At 34.9% G+C, this 16,357-nt stretch overlaps 1 protein-coding gene across 25 annotated transcripts in view; it reads left to right on the forward strand.

Annotated features, from left to right (window-relative positions):
- The window catches only part of EML5 (EMAP like 5), a 145,790-nt gene that overhangs the window by 92,525 nt on the left and 36,908 nt on the right, over window positions 1–16,357 (forward strand). For 18 of the 25 annotated variants that reach the window (XR_012494561.1, XR_012494562.1, XR_012494564.1 and 15 more), the window contains 7 exons: window positions 6,454–6,606; window positions 7,447–7,578; window positions 8,478–8,566; window positions 9,434–9,610; window positions 11,793–11,994; window positions 12,697–12,823; window positions 15,811–15,825. Coding sequence is in view for 17 of the 25 variants with exons in the window: in XM_074327060.1 (XP_074183161.1) it covers window positions 6,454–6,606; window positions 7,447–7,578; window positions 8,478–8,566; window positions 9,434–9,610; window positions 11,793–11,994; window positions 12,697–12,823; window positions 15,811–15,825 (895 nt within the window). In the remaining 8 variants the exon portion in view is untranslated. Of the gene's footprint in view, window positions 1–1,635; window positions 1,740–2,599; window positions 2,752–6,453; window positions 6,607–7,446; window positions 7,579–8,477; window positions 8,567–9,433; window positions 9,611–11,792; window positions 11,995–12,696; window positions 12,824–15,810; window positions 15,826–16,357 lie in introns of those variants that run through there. The other 7 variants (XM_074327061.1, XM_019744585.2, XR_012494567.1 and 4 more) reach the window with 6 other exon arrangements.

Consider the following 16,357-nt stretch of genomic DNA (forward strand, 5'->3'; position numbering starts at 1 on the left):
CACATTTTAAGAAAGGAAAAAACTGCTTAAAATTGTAACACTTAATATGTATCGATAACAAAAGTCATGTGTATACATTTTTTTGGTACCCCTGCTAGTTTGTATACATACACATAACAAGCATTTATGTGGAGTCCCTGTTTCTGTAACTGGTTATAGACTGTGCTTGGTGTCTGTGACTTCCTTTTTCTACTACCCATTCCATATTTTCTTTGCTCTTAGTCAGAACCTTAAGTGGTTGGAGTTACTTAACCAATAGGGTAACGCAGACCTTCAATACTGAATGATATTAAATCTCAGTATCTCTGCCTGTTTGTTTGTTTGTTGTTTTTTCCTTGTATTGCTGTTGTTTTCCATTAAGCTTTACCACTGGCCATGGAAAGGAGAGACATCCCAGTGAATCCCCTGAAATCCAGATATAGTCCCCTCTGCCCTCATTTTGTAGCAGTAACTTAAGTTTCCCCTTTGTAATCAGGATCAATCACTCCAGCCAGAAGAGTAACAATCCCTTTCTTTGCCTGTTGGTTCAGTGGCATAAAGTGCCCAACATAGCCAGGTGGCCATCTCATCTTCCAATTAGTGGGAACCTTGTGTCCCCTGGTGAAAGCATTGTCCCTGCTCTTGGGAGCTAAGACAAAATCAACAAAGCTCAGAGTTGCCAGGATGCAAAACGTAATTGTGCAAGTTGGTAATTAGACATAATAGTGAGAAGAGCCACTCCTACCCCCACCTCTTGATTTCCAGACCCATGTATTCTGGCTATGAGGTAGACAGCACCACATATAATAGTCTGTGATTTGAAGCATGTACAGCATCCTGTCATACAAACACCTCAGTTTTTAAGGGTGTGGTTTCCCAAATGGTGCCATAATCAGTTTTCAGTAAGCCATGGCACTGTTCTCTTAGCAGCGTTCTCTGAGTTAAGGAGTATGTGATAAGACCAGTTAATTCCGTGGACCTGAGCCTCACGCTGCACATCCTGTTCTATGAAATGCGTTCCTCGACCAGAAGGATGGAATTTGGTAATGGTGGATAAGGCATCTGTGTCTCCATGGATGGTGGCGCCAGCAGAAGCATATGGGCAGGGAAGGACAATCCAGAAATCGCGTTTATTCCAGGGGGGGAATAAATCTTTGCCCCCTCCATAATGGAAGAGGTCTAACATAATCAACACGCACCAGGGGTTTGGCAGATCTCCCTGGGAAGGGGGCCATACCAGAAGTTCAGTTGGTCTCTACTATTATCAGATTAGAAACTCAGTAGTAGTGGTAGCAAGATCAGCCTTGGTAAGAAGTCCATGCTTTTGAACCCGAGCATAGACTATTCTTGCTGCCCCGGGCCCACTGAGAAAGTGCTAGCTGGCCAGGGAAAGAGGCTGCCTGATCTCCATAAGGCATATCATTTTGTTCATCTCATTCCTGAGAGCCTCCTCTGCAGAGGATCCCTCTGGTGAGCATTCTCCAGGACGCAGAAACCTTCACAGCCTATGTATGCCCTTTCTGAGAGTTTCATCCACACTTCGATTTTCCAGATTTCCTTGTCTCTGATCTTTCTTTTAGTTCTTAACTGTTCATCCAAATAGTTAATAATTGCTAATGCATCTAAATCTGTCCATCTGGTCATTTCTCACTACAGAAATGGAAAACCAAATGTACTGTTTGAAGAGCTGCCCACTGGGAAGTTTTACCTTTACTGCTGTCCTTCAGGGTCACCCCTGAGTGGCGCTGTAATGCTTTCAGGTGGGTAGGTGCCAACATACTGTACGGAAACATCTGTAAGTCTGGCTCAGACTTTTTCTTTTCTCAGCCGGTCATAAGGAACACCCGTGAGGTCATAGGTATAGCTTGAGAGAAGAGGCTTTGCAGAGGAAATTGTAGGATTCTGAGCCACCTGTTCATGCACATTACTTGTAACTTCCAGATCTGCCAGGCCTGGTCTTCATATGTGCTGTTTCCACTGGGTAGATTGCTGTTGTGCACACTCAGTCTATGGTTGGCTTGGTCATGTCACTTTCAGTTCATGACAGGAAGTTCAGGACACATAATCATTTGATATCCCATAGTTAGGCATTTACTCTCTAACAAGACCTAGTAGCAAATCAGAAGCTGCTTCTTAAAAGGAAAATAGTTATTTGTAAAAGAAGGCATAGATTTTTTTCCCAAATCCAAGAGCTCTGCAGCATGATTCTCCTTTGATAGCTTTCCAGAGGCTCCATACAACATCCCTATTTACTACAGACACTTTGGGTATCATTGGATCTGCTAGGTGATAAGGCCCAAGTAGAAAATGAGCTTGCCTTCTCTTGTTCTGGTCCTCACTGGAAGCTGGAAGCCTTATAAGTGACTTGATAGATGGGTGGAAGCTGCTTATTCGGATGTGCTGTATGTTGCTTCCAAAAAGGGATACCAAGCACTTTCCTCATTTTGTTTGTGTCTTTCACCTTGGAGGGAATGTCTTGACATACTCCAGATCATTGGATTACCAGAAACATCACTGAGGTGGCAGGTCCCTGAATTTTTGTAGGAATTATCTGCCACTCTCTCGATTCAGTTATGTTTTACTAAGGCATCTAAAGTACTTGTTGCTTCCTGCTCCCCAGATTCATTCAACATAATGTCATCAATGTAGTGGACCATTGAGATGTTTTGTGGAATGTCAAGACGATCAGGATCTCTGTGGACTATATTATGGCAAAGAACAGGAGAGTTGAAATAGCCTGAGGCAAGGCTTTGAAGGTGTACACAGATACAAGCCAGGTAAAAGCAAATTGGTGGTCCTTACAAGTTGGTATGGAGAAGAAAGCATTAACCAGGGCAATGGCTGCATGCAAAATGCTAGGCGCTGTGTTAATTTGTTCTAGTAAAGATCTGGAAGAGTAGCTTCAAATAACATCACTACCTGATTAAATTTATTATCCATAGTTATTATCTAAAATCCATCTGATTTCAGCACAAACCAAACAGACAAGTTGTAATGATCATGTGATATGTATTCTCGCGCTTGTGTAAGTTGTAGGTATTGTCACTCACTTTTGCAATTCTCAGACTTGGGGTTTTGCTTCTGGTTTGTCTTGGTAGAGAGGAATTTCCAGGATTTTCACTTAGTTCTTCCTGTCATAATGACTCTTACCCCGTGGATCACAGAGCCAGCATAGAGGATTCTACCAGTTGCCAATTATAGCTATTCAAATTCAGGAGTTAGGTGGGGTCCATGCTATGGATCCTTGCTCAATGGGACCTTGTCTTCCCTTTAATCAAGGGGCTCTGAGTATATCAATTGGCTTAGGTCTAAAAACTGGTTGAGAATCTGTGACTCTCCACTGTTGTGATTTAAGTGAGGTTTTTTAGTCACCTGGTGTGGAGATTTTTCTGTTACGTAGATCAGACACTGATCTGGTAGCCTACTCATCTGTTCCATTCCTGGGGACACCATGATTAATTGGCCTGTAGGAGAAATCCCCACAGGCCACAACATTCTAATTGTCACTATATCCCTGCTGCCCTTTTTGGTAAAAAGAATCTGTCTCGTCCTTGGTAGCTAATTGATGCTTCTTGGCCTCTGCTTCTCCAGGATTATTCCTGTTGAATCAGGGAGCCCACGTTAATGGCAATACCTCCCATTCCTGATCTACAATCACACAGCTTTTCTAGGATGCAGACGCTGCCCTTAATGTATTTCTCAATGCCTTCGTGAAGGGACTGTTTTCTAGACATTTTTAGGGGATGTAGGTGAGTATGCAGGTTGTATATTAAAAATCACCTTTAACATTCTTACCTCCCTAAGCTTTTGAATTCCTTCCTGTAAATCAGGTGTTAGCCCATGGATCAAATCCAGCCCACCACCTGATTTTGTGAAGTTTTATTGGAGTACAGTCATGCCCATTCATTTATGTATTGTCTAGGTCTGCTTTTGTACTATAGTAGCAGAGTTGAGTAGTTGTGACAGAGACCACATGGCCCACAAAGCTGATAGTATTTCCTGCCTGCTCCTTTAAGAGAAAGTTTGCCAGCCCTAGAGCATGCTGAAATGTGATCCAAGTTCGGGAACTAGTGGTTCTACAGAAGGTTAAGCATCCTCTTGCCAAGGCATCTGCCCCACAATGTCAGTCTTCTCAGAAACAGGAGAAGAAGCCTGTTTGCACTGGTCAGTGAGACTCAGAATAGCAAAGAAGTTTTGAGATTCTCCGTTTTGTCTGAGTCCAGCCAGATGTTCCCATTGCAAGTTTCCAAGTTCCCTTCCTTCCCAATCAATGCCCTAACTTTCACATAAGAAACTTGGTGAGACTGTGAATTCAACTGACATTGTAAATTTGAAACTGACACAAGTTAAATTGTGTGCTCAGTTTTCAGCAATAACAGCCCTGTCAGATTCTTTTAGGTTTGCCATGGAAGCTCTCCCTGCTCAGACCATGACTCGCGCTGAGTGTTCAAGGACAAGCTGATTCTTCTTCCTGTGGTTGCTCCGTGTACACAGCTGCACAACAGTCTCTGTAGTCATCATTACTTTTGTAATGGTCAAAAGACAACAGCCTCTTGGACTCCCAGGGCACTTACTCAGTGGATATGTCATCATAACCAATTGCAGGCCATAACTTGATTGTTGGGCCAATGCATGCTGTGTATTACTAGCATCTCACTTCCCATTGGCAAGGACTTAGCACTGAGCTCAAGCCCTGAAACATAACTAAACCACTTCCAAATCCTATCGTTAATGGTCTGTGTCCTGTGACCAATTCTGTATCAGTCAAGAGACAGAAACTACCCCAGTAATTTGAACAGAGAAAATTTAACATGAAGAAATGTTAACTAAGAAAAGGTAATTAACTAAGAAAAGGTGGTTAACTACTAAAAGGGGTAAAAGAGGATTCTAAAGGGTATAGATGTAGCAGCTGCAGAAAGCAGCTACCACCCATAGGGCTAGTGGACAACGAACAAGGAATGAACTTAGAGGGTGGGCCCTTCCCCTCTTCCCCCAGGCTGAGATTCAGATCTCTTTGGAGAGGGTACTGTCGGAGCCACAGGAACATACAACCTGCCAGTGGAAAAGAAACTTGCCAAAGGGCTGATCTGCAGTGGTGGCAGAGGAACTCCCCAACTTTACCCCAACCCCACCCTGCCCCATCATTGGTCCACTGGCTTCAGCACCCCAGAAAAGTCCCTTCCTTCTGCTTTGGCCTTACAGGGGCCCTATGCCACCTTCTACTGGCCAAAATCAAGTTGCTGGCAAAAGAAAAATGTCTACAGTGTCCAGCTCCAGTATCACATAGAAGTTAAAAAAAGGGGTGGATTTGGAGCTGAGGGACAATAAATTAATACCAAGCTCTTATCCAGTTTCTTGGCTGTAACTACTATCTGTATGCTACTGCCCCCCATATTTATATCTCTAGCCTATTCTCCCTGGAGCTCCAGGGGAGTATTAATATTCAAACTGACTCCTTGATGTCTTCACTTGAATTTCTCATGGACATCCTTAACTTAATGGGTACAAAACCAAACACTTATATCCCCCTAGTTTTTCCCATTTCAGTAAATGGCATCACTATTCAAACAAAAATACAGCCTTGACTTTTATCTTTTTCTCTTACTCTGCTCCCAGTTCATCAAAGTGTTACCAGTTCTATCTCCAAAATATGTCCAAATCCTGCCATTTCTCATCACCTCCACTGCTGCCAGCCTGCTCCAGGTCATTGTCATCTCTTGACTCTTAAATCTCAGAAATCATATCCTAGATTTCTTCATTATCAACGTATGCTTGATAATTAAATGACTATTTGTTCTTAATTCATTCTGTAACAGCTGTACTCATCTCTCCCTCTCCAAATATTATGCAAGACACAAAAGCCTTAGAGTTTTTGAATATGTCTGCTGCATCCCTTGCTATCAGGGTAAGCCCAATTTTTGCGTTTGCTAACGCAGGATTAGCCCTTGATTTTTAAAATTAATGTTAACATCATTATTTCTTCATATGAGGTTTTGAAATGTGTAGATAGATTTTCCTAGCTTACACTAATAATTGACTAGTTTCAGACATTTTTTTAATTTGAAAGGACTTTTATAAAGATGGCTTTTTTATTTCTTAAACTTCTGATTCATTAGATAGAAACTACAAAGGTAGCAGCCCACTCCCTCAAAAAAATTTCCACATATGTCATTGGCTTTTTGTGTTAGTTAAAAATCTCTCCTTTTTTATCAACTTAATTTTTTTTAAGGTAAATATCAGTACTCACTTTCGTTACATTCAGAAGAGGGAATGGTTTGTATTAATTATTGCTTAGCATTCCATACCACTAATTTCAATAGAAAGCTTTATTATCTAGATCCATTGGCTCCTTTATAATATTGGTTTGAGATCATAATAAATATAGGAATCCTCTTTGAAATTAAAGGTTCTTTAAGCACACACTTTTTTTTGGTCAAAGAAAATCTCCTGACACATGCTGTCTTTCTCTTTTAGGCGGACGATGCTGCTGTTTCTCTCCTGATGGTAAAGCTTTAGCTGTGGGTCTCAGTGATGGAGGTTTCTTAATGGCAAATGCAGATACTCTAGAGGATCTTGTATCTTTTCACCACAGAAAAGATATTATTTCAGATATCCGATTCTCACCAGGTAAGAGTCCACTAAAATCACATTTGATTATTAACTTGGATCTGGCAATGAGTAAATGTATAAATGTGCAGTTTTTATTAACTGTTATTTTATCTTAGAATTTTACTTTTTTGATTAGAAAAGTCAGTATAGTGAGAGATAAAAGCCCTGTATTAGATCAGTAGTAAAACATCTTCAAGTGCCAATTCTGTCACTAACTTTTCTGTATGATTGGGCCAAGGATCTTCTCTGAGTTTTATGTTACATTTGTAACGTAAAAGGGATTGGATGGACTGTCTTCATTATATTCTTAATGCTTTTGAAGTTACATTAATTGTTTCATCAATTTCCATGTATTCATTATCTATAATAAAACCTACTGTATGGTAGGAATTAACTAATGTCAATGCAAAATTTACCTGTGTTGGTTTACTTCTATTTTTTCTAAATGTAAATGATTTTTATATTTTTGGTTAAATGCTAAATGTATCAAAATTACATTGTATATAATTTTTGATATTTGCTTTCCACCAAACCACTTCATTACACTAAAAAACATTTCATTTTGGGGTGGCCCATTAGCTCAGTTGGTTAAAGTGTGGTGCTAATAACACCAAGGTTGCTGGTTTGATCCCCTCTGAACCACTGTGAGCTGCGCTTTACTTAAAAAAAAAAAAAATTTCATTTTGTTAATTATAATATGCTTGAAAAATTTGTCAACCATCTACCATTTGACACATATCTTGTTGTAACTTACAAAACACCTAAGAGTTCCTCCAAAAATTAAGAAAATTAACTCCAGTTGTATAGGGCAAAAAATATTAATGTAGAAAATGTCAATCAAATATGTTTCTATTACAGGTTCTGGGAAATATCTTGCAGTAGCATCCCATGACAGCTTTATAGATATATACAATGTAATGAGTAGTAAAAGAGTAGGAATATGCAAAGGCGCTACGAGTTACATAACCCATATCGATTGGGATATTAGAGGTAAGAATTTAAATTACTTACTGTTTGGTAAAGTTTCATTTGACTTAGGATAGCTATTTTAGGAAACAAAAAGTGATTCAGCAGAGATTATTCTCAAAATTATTTTCTGCTTCATTTCACATCTAAAGATGAATGCTATGAGTTTAGACTTTTCATTACTTCTAGTATAATTCACATGATAGTATAGTAACTGATAAATTCTTTAATTTACTGTAAAGTAATTTAAGTATTATACAAAATTTTTTTTTAATCATTTGTCCTGGTTTTTGTCATAAGCTTGACATAAATAGTAACTGAAAATTTTGGAAAATAGATATCTTAGTGAGGATTTTAAAGTCATTTCACCATTATTTGATATAAAATACATTCCCTAAAAATAGTCATAATTGTATAACATATAGAATTTAATGAGTAGCCTTGATTTTTTTAGAGAATGCATGACGTATGACAGTGTTTAATAAGTTTGCATTATGCTAAATATTTTAAATGCTCCATTTTTAAGGATTTTTGTTTCATGTATTCATCTATATAAATCTAGTAAAAGTTTTTCAAAATACAGTTAAACAAAATATACTTACTGTAGAAAAAGAGTCCCAAAATTTGTTTCTAAGCATTTTTTTATATACATAACAACAGAAATAATTTGTGTGTGTGTGAGTATACAAAAACTAAACCACTTATTTATTTAATTACTTAATTATGTGGAGATTTAAGAAAATCAAATGCTCTTAATCTGTGTTGACTGCAGAGGAAGGTTGTAAAATTATATTAAATTGTTTTTTTCTGTAATTTCATGTTTTCATGTTATGCTTAGAATGGCCTCTATTTTAAGATTATAAAATACTAAAATTATAGGATTATATATGTATATATATATATATATTTAACTTCTTTTTAAGGAAAGCTTTTACAGGTCAACACTGGTGCTAAAGAACAGTTATTCTTTGAGGCTCCCAGAGGGAAAAGACAAACCATCCCCAGTGTGGAGGTAGGAAGATAGTGGTGCTTGTAATGTTGATATGACTAAAAGTGGTTAGAAAACTTGCCTACTTTCCACCATTTAGTTACACATGAAACCTGTTCTCCGATTATTCAAATTATGGCTATTCTTTTTGTGAGTTTATTTTCTTGGATCAGACTGCATAGATGGATAAAGGAAGAGATATGCTGTATTAAGATTAGGAATACGTCACTTGTGTTGTCTGGCTATGCTCTACTTTTCTCAAAGGGCAAGAACATGCAATAGCCAATAGAAGACAAGACATGTAAGGTTGGAGTACTGCATAGCTGCCAAATATTTTGGAACCCATATGCCTAAAATGGTTGTTAGAAAATTCCTGTTTAAAGAAAAGGAAAAGAAAAAATATGTTCAGTTTTTGTGCCTGACAGTATTAGCAAAATTTTTTGACACGATATGGCTGAGGAAGAGCGGCTAAACAAATGTAACACGAAAGTGGCTTAATAAGGAAGGGACTGTAAATAAAAGTTCTTAATTTCCAGTAATGATTAACTGGAAAACATGCTGGTAATGTATTAGTAGAAATTTAGATGTGAAGTGTAAGAATAAGTTTCTTGATTATTCAAAGAGCAGAAATAGGCTTATTTCTTATCACTATATGTTCAGAATCTAAAATACACATTGTATCTATAATAAGTACATCTTGAATAATGTTAGAAATTTTCAGCAGGAACTAGTAGACTTGGGAAGCTACAAAACCAAGGCAACTAATAACCTTTTTATTAAATTTTTAATTTTACTTGAGACGCATGTAATTACAAAGAAAAACATTTAGATTTGGTTGTTAATTTTAGGTTTAGATATTACAAACTTATAGCATTTTTGTTTCCGTTTTAGGTAGAAAAAATTGGTTGGGCATCATGCACAAGTGTACTTGGTTTATGCTGTGAGGGAATTTGGCCAGTAATTGGAGAAGTCACAGATGTAACTGCCTCGTGCCTCACCAGCAACAAAATGATTCTAGCGACTGGGGATGATTTGGGATTTGTGAAGTTATTTAGATATCCTGCTAAAGTATGTGTTTTTCTTAAACTCTCCTAGTAGTTATAATTATAAAAATGGTTAAGGTAATGCTCTTTCATAGCATTTCATTGTTGTAATATGAATGTTACATAGGTAATATGTAATGTTGTGATATGAAAGTTTCAGAATTATGTTTCCTTTTTTTCCCCCCATTTTTTTCTTTACATTTTTCTTTTTTTTTATTTATTGGGGTGACAATTGTTAGTAAAATTACATAGATTTCAGGTGTACAATTCTGTATTACATCATCTATAAATCCCATTGTGTGTTCACCACCCCAGAGTCAGTTCTCCTTCCATCACCATATATTTGATCCCCCTTACCCTCATCTCCCACCCCCCACCCCCCTTACCCTCTGGTAACCACTAAACGTTTCCTATTTTTGATATATTTATGGGTTTTTATCTAGAAGAATTATTGTAATTTATGATTCCATGCATTAAGTTATATATTATATTGTACAATGCTTCTCAATATTGAATAATGTAAATACGCCTTTTAGAGGAAATACTCCTTTTATCCCTAATATTAACTTAAATAATTTTAGTATTATTTTGAATAAATATTCCATATACTGTATATAGCTTTAAAGTTTAATATGTTTTAACCAATTAAATACAAAATACTATAAGTACAATACCAACAAAATTTTAAAAAACAACATTGATTTCATGTGATGAATTATGTTATTTTGCTAAAACCAAACTGTACAGATTCTTTGGAGTACTAGATGCATAGGCATCTACTGTGTGATGACTCAGTTCCCTTACTGCTTTCCTCTACTCAAACTACCGGGGAATATTTGGCTTTCACTTAGCACAAAAATAAAATTCATGTATCAAATCCAGATGCATTTATTTCTTAATTTTCACAAATTCAGATATATATTATGATTTGGCACCAACATGAGCATAAATATAAATTTGAAATAGAGCACTAAAATCATATATGATATTCAGTTCATGATGGTCTTAAGTAATTGCTCGTACTACTGTTTTTATAGCATCACTGAAATGAAAACACAGGTTTAAAAATTCTCATAGAGAACTCAGGTGCCCAGGAAAATATTCCATAGGTTCCTGTTTTAGATACACTTAAGTGGTAGAACTTTAGTTGATAAGAATGTGTTCCAATATTGATCAGAAAATTCACTTCCAGCAAGCATTCCAGATGTTATACATGCCCTAAGAATATATTCCTTCTTCACCTCACTGTAGCAAGAACCACAAAATCTTAGGAAACTACGTTCTTGCAGTGTTTTACTGACAGATCTCCCTCTTATTTCAGCTAATTTTTACTAAGAGTCTTTATTCCCAGAGAATTCACTGATTTAGCTAGCATTATATTTTGTATATTTAAGACATTTCTTATTTTAACATCCTTGAAAAGATGTCCATCTAAAACCTGCTTATAACATTAATCTGAAATTCACTTCTGTAAGTTGGTAATGCTAGTATTCTAGATTTAACAGTTGCCAGTATCTATAACTTGGATTTTTCTTGGTATTTAAAAGAAAAATACATTCCCATGTGTGGTGCTTATAAACAAAAAACAGTAATGAATTAAGATAAAAGATATTTACATGGGTATGTACCAAAATGATTGATAATTATTTCTGTTAATATGGCCATGCTGTATATAAGTATTTATATTCTGACTTTGTAAGTTATTGTGTCTATTTCCAACAATAATAATCTGCATAGTCATTATTTTTAATAGATATGTACTATTCCATAGATAGACACTGTGATTAACTAGTATTACTCTTATAAACATTTAAAATATTTAAAGTTTTTCACTGCTGTAAGTAAAAACTATAGTAAATTTTTTTTGCACACATAGCATTTTTTAGCATAGATCTCTAGAAGGGGGATTGGTGAATCAAAGGTCAGAACATTTTTATGCTTTAAATGCAGAATACCAAGTTGATTTTTTAAAAAATGCCCATGGTACTAGCACTGTTTGAAACTAGTAGTTGTATCCTGTCCTCACCACCTTCGGAATTGTTATTTTTTATTCTAGTGAATTTCAGTATTTTCTCATTTTTTAAAAGAGTTTCAGTTCTTAATTTCTAATCATATATTAAGAAAGAAATTCAAAATCATAACAGAAAGTTTTTAAGTAATGAAATTTCTCAGAAAAACGATTTGAATTTCCTTTTTTCTACCTTTAGGGAAAATTTGGAAAGTTTAAGAAGTATGTGGCTCATAGTACACATGTCACAAATGTTCGCTGGACTTATGATGACAGCATGTTGGTTACCTTAGGAGGTGCAGATATGTCTTTAATGGTTTGGACAAATGAAATGGAGGGCTATCGTGAAAAAAGGACTTGTGATAGTGAAGAATCTGATACAGATTCTGAAGAAGATGGGGGTATGTCATTTTACAATATCTTATTTTAATTAAAACAGAAAAAATTAGTACAACTGATTTAAACTGCAGAAGTTGAAACAAGTAATAATAATGTTTGAATAATTGTGGTTTTAGTCTATTTGGTCTCTTTAACACTAAAATTGGTTTTGTCACTTAAGAATAACAAACTGTCATGTTTTGAAGACTTAGATATTCTTTATCTACAAATGTAATATAATCATATTTAAATAAGTACTGTTAAAATACATTTATAGTATCTAACCTCATATTTTAAAATAATTTTGACTTTTCCTAATATACCAGTAATACCAGCTCATTACAGAAAAATTAGAAAATACATTTTGCAGTAAAAAATGAACACAGCATCCATAATTTGACCACTCAGAGGCAACCTCTGTTAACATTTTGAGGTATATTAATAAGGGTATGTGCATTTATATACATAGTATATTTTTAACAAAAATGATATATTGAACTTTTTTTTAGCCTGCTATTATCACTTCGTAATACTTTGAAAACATTGTTTCATATTATTAAATATTCTTCTACATCATTTTTACTGGCTGTGTGTTACTTCATAATTTGGCTACAATACAGTTTAATTTACTTCACATCGTTGAACATCCTTGTATCCAAATTATAAGATCGTAATTGGTCTCTTCAGTTATCTCTTAGAGAATAATTCTTATATTTTAATGGTAGGCTATGACAGTGATGTTACAAGGGAGAATGAAATCACTTACACCATCAGAGCCTTATCAACAAATATTCGTCCAATGTTTGGGATCAAGCCTCATTTACAACAAAAAGAACCCTCAATTGATGAGAGGTAACAATCAAGTTTAAAATTAGATGAAGAAAAGATATTGATATTAAAATCTGAATGTATTGTTTAACTGAATGAATTTTTGCAAAAGCTAAGTAACAGTGATACTCTTGCATTATACAATTCTTAGCACATCTTAGAAAACATGTTTGTCCTTAAATATTTTTTGGTTGTGACACTGTCCTTTGCATGTAGGTTTAGGGGAATGATGCTATATTTTAAGTCTATATGATTAAAGGAATCTTATTTGCTAACTTTTATAAATATATGCGATGAGGTTGGGGAGATAATAAAAAATTGAATGCAATACCAGGTACTTTTTAGGAAGCACATGAGCAGAGATGTGATTAAATTTTGAAAAGGGCTTTTTAGCTATGTGCCTTTCATCAAGGATAGAAAGTCATTATTTTAAGATTTTCCAAAAAGGCAAGTTGAAGTATAGCTTGTCTCAAATTGGAATTATTGGTCTTTGTCTAGAATCAGCGAATCAAAAATATGGACATGTACACAGCAATTTTATGAAGAGAGTTAGCTTTTTAATAAAGTCTCTGAGCTAGATGATAGATCAAGGGAAAAATTGTAACCTGATGCTCTTAAGATCGTTAGGTAACACAGGAAACAATAAAGAGGCAAATGGATCAGTGAATGGCATGGATTTCAGAAGCAAAGAGGTTTTAAGAAATAATAAAGGAAAAATTATCCAGAAACAGCACTGAGGAAAATAGAGCGAGTGGGAGGTGAAAACAACAGTAACCTCTTCTGTAGAAAGCTATGATGAGGAAAACTTTATTATGAGAAGTTAGTAAGAATATTTGAGGGGAGAATTAAAAAAAGAAAGGGAATGCACTCACATTGAACAAAATTTGTGGAAAATTCAAGTGAATGTATAGTTGGTGAGGGTAGAGCTGAATTAGAGCATTGGAGCTCAGTTAGATAGAAATGATATCACAGGAAAGCACTGGCAGAGGAATTTGAGTTTGAACCTATGAGTTTAATATTCAGTGGAAATGTTGAAATTGGAAGGATGAGATGCACAATAGTGATGAGGGGAAGGGCCAACTAGAGAGTCTGTTGAACTGACTACCCCAAAGTTCCCAGGGACGTTCTGGGTGGAATGTTGAGGTGGTGATGGCTCCACAAGTCCTCTTTCAGATGCCCCACTTGCAGATGATGTGCCTCCGAGAATAGCAGTGGAGACTCACGTTACGCAAAGTGGGCAGAGAGAGGGTGGTAATCAGTGTTGTCCTCACATATAAAGATATATGAGTTAGAGATGTAGTAAGTTAGAGATGTTTTGAGAAAGCTGACCATACCATCATCTAAATACTTGCACAGGATTCAAGATTGAAGTAACTTGGTAGGAGGCAGTATCATACAATGCAAAGGGCATGGTTTTTGGATTCAGACAAATGGATTAAAATATTCATTTTTATGGGGCGGCCAATTAGCTCAATTGGTTATAGAGTGTGGTGCTCTTAACAACAAGGTTGCAGGGTCAATCCCCACATGGGCCACTGTGAGCTGTGCCCTCCACAACTAGATTGAAACAACTACTTGACTTGGAGCTGATGGGTCCTGGAAAAACACATTTAAATAAATAAAAGGTTTTTTTTAAAGTTCCAAAAATTATTCATCTTTATCATTTACCAGTTGTGTGACCTTGAAAAACTAATTGTTTTCTCTGAACCTCAGTTTCCTTCGCAGTAAAATGATAATGATAATCTCTAATTTGCGGAGTATTTCAAGGCTTAAATGAAATAATGTATATAAAGAATTTGGATAGTAACTGGTCTTCACCAATGATACCCTCCCTTAGAATGAAATACAGAGTAGCCTGAAGAGATGCCCTGGTTAATACTGAAACACTTTCTGAAATTAAATATTCACAAAGTAATGAACACTACTCATATACTTATTAATTAAAGTAATATGGTTAAATATGCAAATGTGCGTGTTCCTAATTAGAATTTTTGCAATATAGTGCTTAATATTACTTAAAGGAAATTATACCTCACAGGTCATGAAAAATGAGTAGTGCATTACGGGGAAGAAGGAACTCTAGACATTCCTATAAATCTTTTTCATGTATTGTATCGGTTTTTAAAAGAAAATTATTATCATTTATCAAATAAATTAAGTATGTCAGAAAATGTGACCTAATTTTAATCTGTAAGTCATCCTTCATGGTAAAATACTAAAATTTTCTGCCTCATTGTTGAAGTGACCCAAGTTCTCACAGATAGAAATATTTTACTGCTCATGAAGAATGGTTGACATTGTCAAATCGTAATCTTTGCTGTTAGCTTGCGTTTTTTACAGCTAACCTTTTAAAATTTAGTTTTGAAATTATTTTGCACGTTGTTCTCAAATTATTTTATGATTTAACTCTACTAAATTCTTCTGAAAATGCTGAGGCAGAAGCAAGTAATGTGGTTCATAGTTAGGAGTCTTCATTTTCATAAATGAAAAAATTAAGGGAAATAAAAATGAAGAGATAATTTCTTTTTATCAACTTTGAATATATTTGTGAGGAGAAAAATTGTTCTGTATAACTAATTGTTTTCATATTTTAAATAAAATATTGCCATCAAATATGAAACAAAACACTTTATATAAACAGTTAAAACACATGCTTATCAAATATCTTATCTACTTAAAAGAAAAATGTTTCTGATGATTATTTGATAACTACTTTACTTGGTTGATATTTTTATGGGGTCTTTTTTTCCTAAATGACTTCAATAATTTTGTTATTTTTCTATAAATATTTGTGAAGCAAATCTTTTGTATGTAAAGTAGTTTATTGTCAATCAAATGTCCAATATTTTTTAAACAAAATATTTAAAACCAATGAGACACAAAATTAGGCATTTTTGTATTTCTTTAGAATTCTGTTGTCATGTTGCGTTTATTCTGTTTACTAAATTGCTACATTTTATTCATCATCAATTTTCATTTGTTTCCTTTTTTTCTTCTTGCTCCTTTTGAAGGCAGGGGGTAGTAAGGTAAGTATTTTATTAAAGAAAATACTCAAAAATTTACTCATTTGTTTTGGTCTTTATAGTATTTTAAGTTACTGATTTTTTCCCCCTATAAAACATTAAACTACATTTGTTAAGAAAGAATAATAAAATGAAAAAAAAAAAAAGAAGAAGAATAAAATGAAATAGGACAAATCCTACAAAAGAGTTGCACTTTGTAGATACAATATGTGGGTGTTGTTATGAGGATCTTATTATGATTATTGGTTTTACAGATGATTTGTCACAAACTCCCATGCTCAAGATAGTTTTAGTTTTTCCTTAAGTTTCAGAGGCTCATAAAACAAACTGTTAACCATACATTTTTGTCAGTGAAAAAACTCTCAGTTTGTTAACTGGTTAGCTTCGTTTAATGCATGTTTAATATATTCATTAATTTAAAAAACATTAACATAGGGCAGTGATGATATTTGTATGTTTAATACAATGATATGTGTAAGAAAGGATTCTTTGGAGTACTTTATAGCTACTTTTAGTGAGAAGAAAATGTCTTCAG

Source organism: Rhinolophus sinicus, linkage group LG03, assembly GCF_036562045.2.
Source record: "Rhinolophus sinicus isolate RSC01 linkage group LG03, ASM3656204v1, whole genome shotgun sequence".
NCBI classification, from domain to species: Eukaryota; Metazoa; Chordata; class Mammalia; order Chiroptera; family Rhinolophidae; genus Rhinolophus; species Rhinolophus sinicus.